Consider the following 17,617-nt stretch of genomic DNA (forward strand, 5'->3'; position numbering starts at 1 on the left):
CCAACATCAACACAGCACTCAGAAATGACTTTTGCTGCCTGTTCAAATTACCTTTATAAAATGACGCACTTAAATTTTACAACTTAATTGTTTGTTAAATCCACTTAGTTTTTTAGATTGATTAACTTGATCAATTTGTATCGGGACAACATGGAATTGTGTAAAACCTGCTTTTTTTTAAGTTTTCAGTATTTGTTTTTCTTATAAATTCAATACTTTCACAGATCCAAATATCAACTTCCAGACCTCTCTTTTCATAAAGTAATGTGAATAACTCAAATATGAGCTAAAAGCTTGAAGAGTTTTTTCTTTATGACCCTTTAAAAATATATTTCACACTTTGTATTTTATTTCCCATCTCCTTTATGATTTATTTTGTTGTAATTATTTATTAAAAACGGCTTTTAATGTGCTACTGTTAAATGTTTTTGAGCATAAAAAAACTGAAGCACTTCTGCCCTCTACTGGCTTTGACAAAAAAAAAGTATGAATAGAGCTTTACAAAATGCATCTTCAGTGATGACAAGGTGGCAAGACAGTACTCACTGTTTATGATTAAGGAGGAAGATTGGGTAGTTAGGAACTTATTAAATTTTATATATTAAAGTAATTATCTGTATAGCTTCACTAATATAAGGTTTGGGGTCAGTGAGACAAAAAAACAGTTATATTCATTAAAGACACATTAACAATCAAAAGGGATAGAAGATACATATATAAGGTTACAAAAAAAAAAATCACTACAAAAGCATCAAATTTTACTAAATATTAAGCATCCAAAAAATGTTTCTTAAGCACAAAAATAAATATATTCAAGCTTTCTGCAGGTTTTAAAAAGTTAAATTTAAGACTTTAAGACCATTATGAATGACATTTTACCCATAAATGTCTAAAAGCTAAGGAATTTTATTTAAATGGCCAGATAGAAAATACACACACACACAAACACATTTAACAATACAAGAATTAATAATAACAATTGAAATATTTTAGATATTTCTTAGCAAACTATTTTAAATATTGTGTAAAAAAAAACAAAAAAAAAACAAGCACTACTTGCATCATACATTTTTCCAACATAAACTTTCTTTAAAATAAAAAAAAAATGAACAAATGTTTTAAAGGTTTTAAAAACTATAAACTAAATCTATGCAAATTTTGTAAAAAATCTATGCAAAAAATTGTACAATTTTAAACAAATGTTATTGTTGGGGGATTTTTTTAAACAATTATGATGAAGTCAAAAAGTACCCTTTAAAATAAAAAGTTAAAGTTTTATTGAGATGTATTGTTGGTGATTGTATGGGTTTTGGCTAGATAGGGGTAGCAACACATTAAGAAAAATTAAGACCAGTTAAAAAAAAAAAAGATTTAACCTCTTAAGGCCCATGCAAGGTGTTTTTTTACATGCATTTTCTATTTCTCTTTGCTATTTGGGCTTATTGCAACCTAATTAGAATAAAATCTAAGTATCATCTGTTGATATGATGTACTTTTAAAGAAAAATTATGTTCACATATGTGGACTCGTGGTCCAAATTTACTTTAAACACTTTTTGCTGACTGTTTTTTAATGCATATAACAATTTTTTTTTGTACTTGCTTTGACTATCATAGAGTAAAAACAACATTTCTTCCCATTTTAAAAGATAAAAACAGTGTTTGGGATATTTCATATGCTGCAAAACAGTTGCAGGATGACACTGTATGTCTGTAACAAAATATAACACATTTAAAGTATTTTAAATAGACACTTGAGAGCTGAAATGTGCGTATGTGGACACTCAATCCCACAATTATTGAGTAGATTTAAGACTTTAAGGCCTAAAAACTTAGATTTTGGGATTTTAAGACTTTAAGACCCCACAGATACCCCTCATTTTGACTTATGAAGAATCATGTGAGACAGAAGACTGAAGTAACATTTTTTAAACGACACTTTTATTACGACGTGTTTGAACACTTCATAGCACCAACTGTACAAAACATGGAGGGTTGGTAATAAAGTGGATGGAATGACTAGGCAGTGAATGAAGCACACGTAAATCTGCTGGACCTGAGTTTCTCTTTCTCTGAAGGTTTGATTAGCTGGCCAGTGAGAGTCTTTTCAGATACGCCTCCCAGCCCGCCGTCCTGTATTCTCCTGCAGCTCTGAGTCGATCTGGACTACCTAGAATACCTCGTCCCACAATGATGATATCAGAGCCTTTAGTGCAGATCACATCTTCTGGGCTGGAATACTGCTGGCCAAGCCCATCTCCTGGAAAACAAAACAGAACTAAATTAACAATTACACAGGTACTTGATCCATGAAAAGAAGGAAAAATAAAGTAAAGATTACTTCTTCTAATGGAGAGTACAGTTGACAGCCCTGATGAGCAACTACAGAGCTATTTTTCTCTAACCAGATGCTTTGTCCGAATAGGTAACCAAAATAAATGATGGTGTCTTGAGAAAGCCTTGTCTGAAAGTTTGAAGTAGCTTTAAAGTTGAAATCATTAAAGAAGTTCTTGATAAATTTTAAACAATTATAACTACATCTAATTTAGCATGTTTCTAGTATGGATTAGCATGTTTCTTGTTAGGCTGTTGAGAGAGGGTTTTAAGTGGTTGCTAGGTTATTCTGAATGGTTGCTAGGGTAGTTTGACTGATTGTTAAGGTGTCACTAGGCAGTTGCAAGTTGTTGCAGTTGCTAAGGGAGTCTGAGTAATTGCTAAGGTGTTGTTGGGTGGTTGCTAGAGTGCTCTGAGGGGCTGTTAAGGCATTGCTAGGCGGTTGCTAAGGTGTTGCCAGACTGTTGTTAGGGTGTTCTGGGTGGTTGCTAAGGTGTTTTAGGTCGTTGCTAAGTTGTTGCTAGGTGATTGCTAGGGGTCTGAGTGGTTGCTAGACGGTTGCTAAGGCATTGCTAAGTGGATGCTAAGATAATGCTAGGTTGTTGCTAGGTAGTTGTTAGGGTGTTCTGGGTGGTTGCTAGGTCGTTGCTAAGTTGTTGCTAGGGTGTTCTGAGTGGTTGCAAGACATATGATAAGGCATTGCTAGGGAGTTGCTAAGATATTGCTAGGTTGTTGCTAAGGTGTTGCTAGGTGGTTGCAAAGGTGTTGCTAGATGATTGCTAGGGTGCTCTAAGTAGTTGCTAAGGCATTGCTAGGTGGTTTCTAGGCGGTTGCTAAGGTGTTGCTTGGTGGTTGCTAGGGTGTTCTGAGTGATTGCTAGGTTGTTGCTAAGGTGTTCTGAGAAGTTGCTAGGCAGTTGCCAACATAAATTAGCATGGTTCTAGTATATATTAATAAAAAAAAAGTATGAATTAGCATGTTGCTAGAATGTTAGTATGCCATTAGTATGTTTCTAGTATGGATGAGTATATTGAGAGCATGAATCGGTATGTTATTAGTATGTTTAATTTAAGGTCAATGGCAGTTTTTTTTTACAATGGAAGCTATTATGGGACAGTTGTTAGGGTGCTGTAAGTGGTTGCTAGGGTGTGGCTAGTAAGTTGAAAGGTCATCAGTGATAGGCAGATTGGTAGTCTGAGTTAAATGAGCCCAACATGAAGTCTGTATGACAGTCTGGCGCAAGGTTATGAGGTCATAAAATTTGGTCGAATGTTAAGTCAATGGGACTTTTCCAAATTTTCCAGGTCAGTTTTCAGAAAACCGTAAGTCAGATCAGTAGGAAAAGATATAGCAACTTAATTCAGTATAGTTTGGAGGTTTGGAGTTAGTTTGATGGTTGTAGTATGAACGGTCCAGAAGGAGATGCACTCTTAATATAGTCTCAGAAGAAGAAGAAAATGATAGAGGATCACATCTTTTCAGGAATCCCACAGGTCATGGGATTCCCGTGGGCTGGGAGTTCTCTTTGCTATTAATTACAGGATTGGGACGGTACAGGATAAAATATTAACGGGAGGAGACGGAAGCGGGAATCAAAAAAAAAAAAAAAATTGTAGTTTCCTTTTAACACACCTACAATGAAACACAATTAAAAAAAAAGAACTACACGACCCAGAAGCAATCAGTGCTGGAGGGAGTTAACACCTGTGGAAAAACTAATGTGGCAAAATATTATTTAAAGCGCAAAGTCAGAGGTAATGACATGTCCATTAAATTAACAGAACTGGTTAGAAAGTTGGGAATATTAATGAAGTTCATGAGAGTATACTGTGACGGTAAAAGCATGCCGTATGCTGCTTGTAAAACATGCTTAATCTTGCAAGGCAAATTCAGGAAAGAATCAGCCAAGCATCTCTTCGTTCATCAAGCAAAAATTGCCAATGGTCTTGTCTGAACGACAAGTGAAAATTCACTCCTGTGTCATCCTCTAGAAGACGAAGACGGAAGAAGAATAAGTTTGTTGTATAACAGTGTGTTGCTTTCTCAAGCCACCATAAATAAATACATAAATTGTACTTTTGAAAAAATAAAAAAAAGGAGTTAAGAAGGAGCTCCTAAGTAATCATCAAACAACATAACAGCATTTAAAAAGAAAAACAATAAATTGTTATCAGAATAAAATAAAAAATTAGTGACATAAGTGGCAAGACGGAAAAACGAGTATATAAACAAGTATATAAAACAGTAATACACACACACACAAACACACTTTTCCCCCCAAGGTGAACATTTCCCATAAATTACCTCCTGTCTGCATTTGCACTCCTGGGGTCATGTGAACCATACCAGGCTTTTCACTGATCTTTGATCCACTTATAAATCCAAACACAAAATCAGAATGGTCTTCAGCCATCTTGACCTGAAAGACATTTCAACTCAGCTCAAACAAGTGCCTTCATCATAAGTAGAGAGGAAGATCTTTAAAAATAAAATGAGTTAGAAATAAAAAGTACACAAACACATTTAAGTATTTTACATAATAAAATACTTAAAATTACTCTTTAATATAACAAAGACGGAGCTCTTATATCAAAGAACATCATTGTATTACATTACGTGAGGATAGGGTTTGTGTAAAAAAAAAAATCAACGTACCACAGCTTGAGTGTAATCTCCTGTTGCGAGGGAACCCTGAGAGCTCATCTGAGCAATGAGTAAACAGCCGTGACCCAGAGGATTGCCAACGCCACCCAGACCCTGCAGCACACCTGGACCAGGCAGCGCATGGGCATTAATGATGTGTGCCCACGAGGAGATACGATAGAGACCCCCTATAAACACAAGAGCAATTGTAGACCGTTTGTGATTTGGTTCCTCAGGATGGTTTGTTCAAAAGTAAAAATTCTGTCATTTAGGAGCTTTAACATTAAAATTCATTCACAGAACAGATGTTCAAGTCTTTTAACCCACTTTCTAGTTCATTGACTTCAAGTATGCCATTCATAGGTTAATCTAGTACAAAAAGTAAATACTAAGCCTCTCAATAGAGTAAAATTGGGAGAGGTCTGTTCTCATGTGTCATTCACTATCCAGTTGACGAATCGACAAAGTTTGGGTCTTGGCTACTGTAGCAGAAGGGAAGAGCCACAGCCTTGTGGGAGATAATGACCCAAGCATTACATGGGAAAGAAATTCAGATTTGATGAAAATATCTGGAGTTGCTAAAATGGATAGAGCAGTGCTTCTCAACTGGTTTGTCCATGGGACCCACATTTTTACATGGTCATCAAGCCGCAACCCAAATTTAAGTTACCAATAACTAAACTGTTAATAAAACATCAACACTGATCCGGTTGAACAGAACAAAACAGCAAATTAAAGTAAAATGATTAAAATAATCATAACCGTTTTTATAAGTCACCAGTTATTTGCTCTTCTGCTTTTGTGTGGGCTTCCTTGGTCTTTGCTACACAGTAAGCACAGTAAGATGAGCGGAGTGCCTGTACTTGTTTTGAACATGAAGAGGCACTTTTGTGATGCCCTTAGCTATTAGAGTCGTCTTTGAAATAATCCACAGGTTTGTCCTTGCAACTGGGATGTTTGGTTTCTAAATGTCGTTTTAATTTAGAAGGTTTCATGCTCTCTTATGAGAGCACCTCACTACATACAACACACTGAGGCTTTAAGCCCTTTTTGTCATTAATGTATGTAAATCCGCACTTTACATATTCGGGGTTGTACTTGCGCTGAAATTTCACATGTCAAGCGGTACGGTTGTCGCACGCGCATTTCAAAATAAAAGTCAGATAAAAGCAAAATAAGTAAAAAATTTAACTTTTGTTGTTTTTTTGATCACACACACTCACCGCGACCCACTGAAAATGTTCCCACGACCCACTTTTGGGTCGTGACCCACCAGTTGAGAACTGCTGGATTCCTGCAGGTTTAACAAAGTCAAATTTACGACCATGAAGAATGAAATTTCAGATTTATATAGGGCTAATTCTAATGTTCTAATGAGTTATTTCTAACTAATGACTTATTTCTAAGCTAATTTTAAATAACGTGTCAAAACAAACAGACCCTAGTTGTATACATAACTTTAAAACACTCTTTAAAACATGAATAAATTAGTTGCATGCACAACAGACTGTTAAAAAATTTGTTATAAATAGTTTTGCTAAGTTTTATTGTGTGTTGGTTCAATTGCATAGCTTTAAATAAAGGGAAATCAAGACCCATTTAAAAGGATTTAAGAACTACAAGACAATATTTCAGTGTAATCAAGACTCCTTAAGGCCTGAAATTTAGTTTTTGAAATTTAAGACATTAAAACCTGCAGATACCCTGAAGTACAAAAAAAAAAAAAATTCTGTTGTTAGTACATCATTTACAAAAATAATCCTAGTACAAAAAAAGATTCATGAACTCTTTACTCTATAGATCAGTGTTTCTGAACTGGTGGGTCGCGGGAACACTTTTAGTGGGTCGTGGAGTGTGTGGTCAAAAAACAAGAAAAGTTTAATTTTTACTTATTTTGCTTATACCGGACTTTTATTTTGCACAAGATTTACATGTAGCGACGACAAAAAAGACTTAAAGCCTCAGTGTCATATGTGGTGAGGTGCTCTCATAAGAGAGCATGAAAAGAGAGCACTAAATTAATTTTCAGTTTAGTTCATGGTAACTGAACATTTCCTTACCCTAACCACTCTTTACAGTATTTGTCGTTTTTAATTTGATCCATTTTTTAAATGACAGCAATAAAATATTGTTTATTTGTAAGTCTCTGTGAATGTCTTATGATGTATCTGTCACTACTTGTGCATGTTAACAAATAAATACAAATTAATTATAATTCCTAAAATTGTATTACAGTACAGGCTTGATGACCATGTAAAAATGTGGGTCCCATGGCCAAACCAGTTGAGAACCCCTGCTATAGTTATTCCTGCAGCCTGTATATGTGAAAACAATATTTTAAGCCTTGTCATATCCAAAAGCTTTTATCCAAAGTAATTAACAAATGATGACAGAAGAAACAGCAGCAACATATAGATGCCGTGTCAAGTTTAAGGTCGTTAATCAGATTTTTATTTTATTATAACCTTAGCCCTTGTAACAGCCTATACAAGGAAGCATTTAGAGAGGAAGTCTCTCCTACAGGTGGTTTGTCAAGCTCACTCATCTCTAAAGCACACTCAAAACCGCACGATCTTTTTCCGTAAATATAAAGTGGTCATAAGGTGTCTGGTGTATACGAAGAGGAATAGAGTTACTCTTACCCTCATACTGATGCTTCACTGTGTTCCCAATGTCTGCAAACTTGCGATCCTCAAAAATTAGGAAGTTGTGTTTTTTAGCCAGCTCTTTCAGATTGCTGGCGACGTCCGCAGTAAAATCCTCCAGGATGTCCACATGAGTCTTCAACACACAAATCAGAGGCCCCAACGTCACTGCAATATCCAGCAGCTCCTTGGAGTGAGTCACATCCGCAGACACACACAGGTTGGTCTTCTTGTCCTCCATGATCTGCATCAGGCGGGCAGCAAGAGGGTGAGTATCTGGCAGCCCTGCCCGAGCTCCATAGCTGAGCTCACCACAACTCTTTTTAGCAGCCGAGGAGCCATTTTTCTTTAAAATGTAGGTGTTATTGTCTTGAACGAACCTCTTGACACTCTGAGCGGTGTCCGTGTCAATTCGGCCAGCTTTGAGTAACACTTCCAGAAGTCTGGAGATGGAAATGACTGAATGTAGAGTGATTCCGCTGTCAGCAAGCCTGGTGCTGCCACCCTGCTCTCTGTCCATTAACACAACGGCATCTGTGATCTTCAGACCCTCTTTCTCAAGCACCTCAGCGGTTTCTAGGACACTGCTGCCGCTGGTCACAACATCCTCCACTATCAGACATCTGTCACCAGGGCGGATGGTTCCCTCGATGAGACGCTTCGTTCCTGGAGGATAAAAAAAAGATAAATCAATGCAGATCGGTTTGATTTAAGAAAGTGAGACTCTTATGAAACTAGACTTCAGTTACACCAATGGAACGTGCTCACATGGTCTTAATCATCAATCTTCTTTATCATGCTAACTATATGTGCATTGCACTATTGATCATTTAAAAAAAATAAATAAATAAAAAAATTGCCAGGGGTGTAACGGATCACGGTTAATCTGTGTTAATACACGGTTAATACATTTTTTACTGGTTGAATCCTAATCCTAAATTTAATCCCAGCGAGATCGCCTCTCGTGTCATTCAAATCACATGTATGAAAACATTTAGGCTTTCCTGTAAAATATAATGATGACAGAAGAATTTGTGGTGGGTTATTCGGGATGTGGTGGGTTTCTTAGGTTATTAAAGGCATTTTCTGTCAATACTCGTTTAGCCTGCATTAATGCATTCAGTGTAAGCTGCAAAACCAATCATTAAAAAATGTAGATCTCAACACCCACGCAATATAAATTATAAATGATGGTGATTTGCATATGTTTATTAGTCCTTCAAATCTCAGCATTCAAATTCAAAGTTTGAAAAATGCAGAAATAGAGAGATTCTTTTTTTAGTCTTTTGAGTGAGTTATAAGTTAACAGTCGAATAAAAACACAAAAGTACTGGTATAACAGTTTATAATTTAGATAAAACCACTGATGGTTATGGGAAAGATTAAAATTACCATTATCGGCTCAAATTGTAAGCAGCAAATACATTATTTAACTAAAAGGTGGCAACAACCAACCATCAAAAATATGTCACTGAATAATTCTTCAGGAATGACACATCTAGCAATGAAACATTAAGTTTTATAAGTGAAAAACTGAAACATTTATAGAAAATGAGACTAAAAACGGGTTGGCACAAATTATAATGTTAGATTTATACATTTAGCGTCATCAGCAACAGTAGAAGTAACAGTGAATTTTCCAAAGTACTGAATATTTTACTTTTATTTTCATCTCTATTTTATTTTTAATAAAACTACAGGCTGTAAGTTCTGTTTGTTCAAACCAAAAGTTTATTGCAGTACTGTTTATGTAACAAATGGAAAGTAAATGACATTTATCTGCACCCTATTTTGGCTGATCTGAAAAATGGTCCGATCCATGACTAAAAACCATAACGAGATCCAAACTGAGATTTGTAATCCGTTACACCAGTGGTAATTGAAAATATTAAAGTAAAAATGCCATAATATAAAAACAAATTAAAATGAAATCTATCCAGGGAAATCAAAAAGGGCAGTAGCGATATACTGTGAAATTTCTATTAAATAACTTTTTTAGCATTACTGTCAATTTGATTTTTTTTATGTTTTATATTTTTTATTTCTATATTTGATTATTTTTTATTTTATATTTATTTATAAGTAGAAGATAAACAATATATATATATTTTTAAATGTAGTAAATTATAATAAAGATTTACACAGCTATTCGCACAATAAAATATACAAATAAAGTACTTACAATTCCAAATAAATTAGACAGCAACTAATTTAGGATGTATTTCAACACTAAATTAAGTTAAACTACATGACATTGGATGGAAAAGATTTTCATAGACCTTTTTATGCGAAGCGACTTAAGCTGCAGTTGATGTAAATGGGACAAAAGCATGAAAATGTTTTTCAGTCATTAAAAAGATTAGTACACTGCTATTTTTATTTACTTTAGTAAAAAATAAAAGTAACAAAACAGCTATCATACATTTTTGCAATGAAAGCGCCCATTAAATGGGATTCAGTTGTCATTCAAATATATCATTTCCAAAAAATGTTGTCAAGCAAATCTAGATCAAGAAACAGTAATGTCGAATAAAAAATAAATGTGATGATCACTGTGCAGGCCCAAAATACTAATTAACTGTCATTTTAAATCTTTATATACATCTCCAAATAAAACACTTTTATAAATATAATCAAGTGCTGGACATAATAGGCATGCTGTTTAATTTTTACATAAATATATGTATTCTGCTGAATGATGATGAAATATTTTACCCATATTATATTGTATCAAATGTCAATCACTTGAAGACTCTAACTAAGGATCTGAGACTTCTTGTAGCAAACATACGTGTGTGTTGTTTCAAGAAAACAACCATTCACTTGTGTTGCATTTCATTTTCATTTGTTTATATTCATTTATTCTTAATTTCATAATTTTATTTAAACATATGATCATTAGTCATTTATACAATAATATAATATATAAAATTTATATAATTTTGTTGATCATTGGTTAATGATTTGATTAATATTATTTGTCATTTGATTGTTTTTATATTTTATTAATACTTCTTTCATATAATGATTGCTTCATTATGATTTTGTTTTCCCATATTTTTATAATCGTATGACTGTGTGGATTCAAGTGATACTTGTTTCTAAGCATAAGAGATAAGAGAATGCCTTTATTTCAAGGTCTGTTTTGTCTCTGGACAATATCTTAAAGCAGTAATTTTCCACTTCTGTTGCTTGTGGTATATGAACACTTGTTGGACTTACCCTGATCAGACGAAGTCTGAGCATTGTATCATACGCAACTAAGATTATTCAATAAACACTGCTCTTTCTTTATCATCATGACTTTGTCTCATGCTTCTGCTCCTCTCTAGCTTTCTCAGTCAAATCCTATATTGATAAGAGACTGTTAATTCAGTTGAATACTGGTTAACAGGTTTGGGTATTGGTTGGCTCTGCTGGCTTATTGTCTGGATACCCAGCAAAACAGACATTTTCTGACAAGATCCGCAGTCCGGAGCTAGATCTTATATATCTGGCGTGAAGTGTGTGATCTAACACACTTTACTTGCATTTATTATACTTTCTATGTGTTGAAAATCATGTAAAGATGCAATTTGATATCTGGTCTTTTACCAGTATGAATATCAGTTTTTCTTTTAAGCAGCACAGCTATTGTTTTACAATCAACACCTTACAAACTATGCCTGTGTCTCTAAATTTGAGAATATACATATTATTCACTGGACCTTCCTAAAACAAACTAGAAGCCTCCTTTGATATTATGCTGGTAAAATTAAGTTTTATACCTAGTCAAAATAGTTACCGGTGGGGAAACAGCATACAGCTGCATTGGTGTGTTCACTTGGATGAAATGAATGCTGAGTAAAGATTCTCTCGAGAGAACTTAGGACCGGGGGGTGGGATCGCTGGGGCACTTCAGATCATTTTGGATGAAATGAATGCTGAGTAAAGATTCTCTCGAGAGAACTTAGGACCGGGGGGGTGGGGTCGTTGGGGCACTTCAGATCATTTTGGAAGGGCATTTTCTATCCAAGACTAAAAAGGGCATGTGAACTGCACAGGTTGAGCCCTATGTGTGCACGTGCCTGTGTGCAAGTATGTGGAAGTATGTAAAGTGATCTGGTGGTCATGGGACACTGAAACTTTTTTTTTTCCGCCCAAAGGTAAAATTTTCTTGCTCAAAGCAAACAACACTTTGAGCTTCCAGAAATAAGAAAAAAAAATGATGGAGCGGGATTAATGGAGCTAACTGTGCAAATTCTACCGATGAAAGGAACAGGGGAAATACATTAAACAGATTCCTTAATTAAATGTACACTGTATACCATAGTCCTTCGCCTCCTTTCGTCTGATGAGCATGGGGTACTGTTTGCTGGAGCAGATGATTGTGGCCAGAGGAAGAGCAGTGTAAGGGACTCCACACACACTGTCAAACTGCACTCCTGCCTCCTCAGATTTCTTATGCAGTAGATCCGCCACCTAATCACATAAAACACGAGGAGCAACAGGTAAATGAGAGCTAACCAAAGACAAAATAGTTGCGTGTTGTGGATCATTTTAATAAATGTTTTGACAGTAAAATTCCAAGGATTTCAGTTATAACACACATTTGATGAATAAATTATGCGAGCACGTGTTTACCTGATTCATCAACGCTGGATGAGACACTATTACTCGGAGATCAAAATAGATCGGTGAAGAAAGTCCACTTTTTAGTTTAAAAGTACCGAATTTCACGGCTTGGATGTCGTGGAGTTTTAGGATTAAACTATCAAGACTAGTGTCATCCATTCCTGCTGGACAAGTTATGTTTCACTAACCAGAATGAAGTATTCACCGCAATGTGCTGTGCATTTTTTTCCTGGCGGGCTTGTAGTGACGTAAAACACACGTGACAGTAATGACAATTCAACCAAAATAAAAGATGTTTAACTACTTTCTGTAACCCTTTTCTATGTCAAAACCATTTATAGTTGATTTTAAAAAAGCGTTTATTTCCATCCGTCTTTTTTTCTGTACGCTTGCTTCCTGCACAGCTAGCATTTTATATATGCTAAATGCGCATGATAAAATAGCAATGCCAAAATAAAAGCATAAAATATCGTCCTAAATTTTGATGCACGTTCATATGTTACACAAAATATTATTTTATCTTTACTAAAGCTTACTCCGTTTCTAGACTTTTTGTTTATCACAAATACAATAATAATCAGTGCACTTTGTCAAAATTACAGGTTCGTTGGAAATTATTATGAAGTCGGCTCATATCTTCTTGAACATGTCACGAACCGTCGTTTATTGGTTTTGAAGATTGACACATACTTACTTGAAAAAGACAACATACAAATTGTAACTACTACAGTTACTGATAATAGTGTATTGGTTGCTGTCTTAATCCAAAGGCTACTATGACTTTTATTTTGAAAATAGTTTCAGAAATAAATAATAAAAAAGTACATAAATAAAAAAATAAAAACGATTGGGTAATGTTTAAAATTGGTCTTTGGAGTTGTAATCAATGACATTCATTTAGTTATCTGATGTTTCAAGTTTATTTTGGTGATGTTTGATCACATGACGATTCCAGTATAGGGTTTCTTATCATGTTGTCGCCTCTGTAAAGGACTGTCTTCTGTGCAATAAAAGCTCAGAGCGATATACTATCAGACCAAAGGTAAAACACTGAAGATTACAGCCACACTGATCTGAGAACATGTGCTGTCAGCAGAAATAAGCGCTGGCCATTGTGTTTTCTGATCGACTTCTTCATTCCGGCAGCGCAGATCTGAGGAGAACGATGAAGAGGAAACTCCTGCTGGTGTCAAACTCCACTCTTCACGGAGGAGGATATCTACAGCACTGCCAGCAGAACATTCAAGACTTCTTTGGAAAGTAAGTCACTAGCAGCAAAATTAGAAATGCAGAAAAAAACACTTTTTGATATTGATATTGCATACGTTAACATGTTTTCTTAACTTCCCTAATTCTTGTTTTGTATACTAGTTTGTGGCTGAAGTAACACAAAGTAACTTACAAGTCCATTTGTTCATTCATTTTTTTTTTTTAGAAAACATAACACCAACGTTTTAGCTTCAGTCTTCAGGGGCCCAGTTTTTGAAAAGTTTTCCAGATTTAGAAATCCCATGTTTTGCTGTCCAGGATTAACTGAGCTATCTTACTTTTATGACAGTTTTAAAGGAACATTGGGTTGGATCACTGTGATCCAAATACCAAATTTCATTCATTAACTTTTTTAGGCTTAGGCCCTTTATTAATCTGGGGTCGCCACAGCAAAATGAACCGCCAACCTATCCAGCATATGTTTTACACAACGGATGCCCTTCCACCTGCAACCCATCACCGGGAAACACCCATACACTTCTATTCACACACATACACTAAGGACAATTTAGCTTACCCATACCAAATCTCAGGACAATTCAACTTACCCATCTACCAAATCCTGTTTATCAGAGCCCTAAATCGAACTAACAGAGTAGCCCACTGGCTTAGCAAAGAACAACAGGAAGGCAAAATACCAGTGGCTACAAACAGCCATTGTTTGTTTTAATGGTAAGAAACAAAAACACTGCAACCAACAAACATTTGACATTTTTTAGTTTGTTTTAATACGATACTGCTTTATTGTTTTGTTGTTGTTCACCATATGTCATTAGATGTGACATGCTTCATTCGTTCATTATTTTTCGGCTTAGTCCCTTTATTAATCTGGAGTCACCACAGCGGAATGAACCGCCAACTTATCCAGCACGTTTTACGCAGCGAATGCCCTTCCAGCTGCAACCCATCACTGGGAAACATCTATACATATTCATTCACTATGGACAATTCAGCTTACCCAATTTACCTGTACCACATGTACCCTCCGGATCACCCGGAGGAAACCCAAGCGAACACAAGGAGAACATGCAAACTCCAGACAGAAATGCCAACTGACCCAGCCGAGGCTTGAACCAGCGATCTTCTTGCTGTGAGGCAAGAAAGTGAGGTGTATATCATCAGTAACCATTAGGTTTGTGGTCATTCTCTTAAAAAGTTACATTTTTATTTTATTTGGTTAAAAAAAATCACAACTCAATCCACTCTTCTGATAGGATCAAGATTATCCTGTTTTTTTTTTTTCGATCAAATAGATCCCAATTTGAGTTTAAAGTTTTCAATAACCCGAAGGGCAGCTCTGATTTAAATCACACGTAGGATTGGATGACATGGTCTGATCTTAATTCAAAATCCCTGTTACTTTTGAAAACCCATTTTCAAGATTTGATCTAATCTGTGATCCAAAATTCCACTGGATCACTTTTGAAAACTGGGCCCAGAAGAGTTAGGAATTAGATATTTGGTGCAAACCTAATTTTCAGTCACTCACAACAGTTAGAAATAAAGGAATAAACTTTATAAGAACTTTATAGAATAAATAATAGAATATTTCACTCAAACCCAAAATATAACATGTATTTATATTTGCTTTACATTTCCTTCTGCATTTATTTAGTAGTTTATTATTTGGTTAGACATGGCATGCCATGTAAGAATTTCCAGTTTTAAAATGTAACATTTGAATTGTTTACTAAGATTTTACTGTGAGCATTGCCTGACAATTCAGAATGTGCTGTTTCATTATTGAAATATTAGCTTTAAATCTAAGGATGCTTCAAGTATTCATCAGTTATACCAGAAATTGGTCCAATTATAAATTCAGAAGCCTCTATATATTCACATTTACACATGTAGTATCGTAAATATAGTCAAAGCTAAGTTGTGTGACAGTAGGACTTTTCAGAAAGGACATTTAAAAGAAATAAAATAAAGAGTCATCTGAAATCAATGATTTTGGACATTTGAAAATGCAGCATAAACAAATGACATGTAATCATTTACTACCCAGCCATGTGGTTAATTTAATGTTTTCTTTTAAAGGGAGGTAAAGAGGGTCTTGTTTGTCCCGTATGCTCTGCATGATCGAGATGCTTATACCAAGACTGCCAGAGACAAGTTCAAGAGCCTGGGTTTGTGTTGTTGATCTGAACTCAGAACAGCCACTGACACACTGACCTTCACACACACACACTGACTGTGCTCTTCATTTCTCTTTGTTCAGGATATGAGCTGGACAGTGTCCACGAGTCACCCGACCCTGTTGATGCTGTCAGAAAAGCTGAAGGAATATTCATTGGTATGGTGTAGGGCTGCACAATATTGGAAAAATGACACATTGCAATATTTCTTTTTTCTGCGATATATATTGCGATATAAATACAATTTTACCAAATGAGCTGAATAAATGTTTGTAAAGAATCTATCGTTTTAGATTAGTCTGGAAGATTCTGTAGGGGAGTGCATACAAGTTAATAAACAAATCTACGAGCATAGAGAAATATGCTAATTAAATAAACAGCGCTTTATTGTTTTCCGAAGAGTCGAAATGTATTCAGGTATACAGTGATTGAATAATCAAATGTAAAATAATACTGCACAGTTTTCATTTTATAAACAATTCAAATCAACTAATTATTTTATTTTTATTTTATTTTTATTTTATATTTAATTATTTTATTTTTAGTTATTAATTTTTTCAAGTTACAAACGGTACATTTTCTTATGCCGGAATGCTTTTAAAACACCGTAAAAGTCCTCAAAAACACTTGCAAAATGATCATTATAATCCACTCAACATTGCATATACTTGCAATGTGACTATTGCGAATGATCACATTGCGATATCGATGCTGAAACGATATATAGTGCAGCCCTAGTATGGTGGATTTTAATCAATGTACTAATAAACAAACTAAATAAACGAATATGTCATAATAATTAGCAGAATAAAGGTTTCGTATAACATTTTAAACCATGGCAATATTAAATTATATTATATATTCTAATAAAATATATAAAATTATATGATTTACAATAGGTTTTTGGTTATTTCATTAGTCCTCATTTATGCTTTCATAGTTCCCATGATCAGCTCCACAAATGTAGTAAATACAATTATGAGCACACCAATTTAGTGAAAAGTTTATAATAACAACGATTAAAAACAAATATATATATATATATATATATATATATATATATATATATATATATATATATATATATATATATATAATGTATATAATTTATATCAAATATTACTATGTAATTATAATAAACATAATCAATGAAATTCAATTAATACAGCGACTGGTCGTACACTTCAAGTCACAATTGTCTCTTCACCCTTTCAATACGATGTAGTGTGGTGGTAGAGCTGTATTGAATTGTTGTTTTTAAAGAAATTCGAGCAAAGTACTGAAGTTGTAAGTTTTTAACACATCTGAAACTGATTTACAGTATGAAGTTTTTATAATTCTGTTGAAATTCTAAAGTAACTGAATTGATTTGATGCAGTGTGGTCACATACAATGATCAGCAAAGTTTCATCGAAAAATATAGAATGTTAAAAACTACACTTAATAATGATAATACAATACAGTAACGATACAAATATATATCTTTAAAAAAGTGACAGTAATGAGATTTACATTAATTTCTTAGTTGATCAGTTTGTCTATTTTGTGCTGTAAAGCTCATGATCAGTAGAAATTGAAGCAGAATCCAAATTGTGCATCAGTGTTTTTACTACCTACCTACCGACCAAGATGGAATTAAATAAAAAATTACATGAAAAAAGCTCCATGAAAATGTATAAAAATAAATAAAAATTGATAAACAAAATTGAATACTAAAAACATTTATGAAATGCTATACAATTCAAACTAAAAGATTATATCGATGTGCTCTTAGTGCTGTGTTTTGTCCATCAGGTGGCGGTAACACATTTCGCCTGCTGAAAGCACTTTACGACAACAACCTGGTGACTGAGATAAAAAAGCGAGTTTTTCAGGTCAGTTTACATCCTGTTTAATCATAACCTGAAATATATCGTAGATATACCGGTCATCGTTAAGAGGTGTGGATGTTCCCCTATAGGATGGAATTCCTTAC

At 34.5% G+C, this 17,617-nt stretch overlaps 2 protein-coding genes across 3 annotated transcripts in view; one reads left to right on the plus strand and one right to left on the minus strand.

Moving 5' to 3' along the window:
• Window positions 1–1,918: 1,918 nt before the first annotated feature.
• On the minus strand, window positions 1,919–12,485 carry umps (uridine monophosphate synthetase). The gene is made up of 6 exons (NM_200174.2): window positions 12,245–12,485; window positions 11,929–12,082; window positions 7,619–8,287; window positions 4,989–5,164; window positions 4,638–4,752; window positions 1,919–2,259 (listed from the first exon to the last, which is right to left on the minus strand). Exons 1-6 carry the CDS (start codon window positions 12,392–12,394, stop codon window positions 2,084–2,086), a joined length of 1,440 nt encoding a protein of 479 aa, NP_956468.2. The 5' UTR covers window positions 12,395–12,485; the 3' UTR covers window positions 1,919–2,083.
• Window positions 12,486–13,074: 589 nt separating this feature from the next.
• The window catches only part of si:dkey-69o16.5, an 8,073-nt gene continuing 3,530 nt past the window's right edge, over window positions 13,075–17,617 (plus strand). The window contains exons 1-6 of one of the 2 annotated variants that reach the window (XM_087265813.1): window positions 13,393–14,176; window positions 14,320–14,636; window positions 15,545–15,633; window positions 15,726–15,800; window positions 17,437–17,516; window positions 17,603–17,617. The exon at window positions 17,603–17,617 is cut by the window's right edge and continues 159 nt beyond it. Coding sequence is in view for 1 of the 2 variants with exons in the window: in NM_001144055.2 (NP_001137527.1) it covers window positions 13,401–13,495; window positions 15,545–15,633; window positions 15,726–15,800; window positions 17,437–17,516; window positions 17,603–17,617 (354 nt within the window). In the remaining variant the exon portion in view is untranslated. 2 annotated transcript variants of the gene reach the window in all.

This window comes from Danio rerio, chromosome 9, assembly GCF_052040795.2.
Source record: "Danio rerio strain M-AB ecotype USA chromosome 9, GRCz13ab, whole genome shotgun sequence".
Taxonomy (NCBI): Eukaryota; Metazoa; Chordata; class Actinopteri; order Cypriniformes; family Danionidae; genus Danio; species Danio rerio.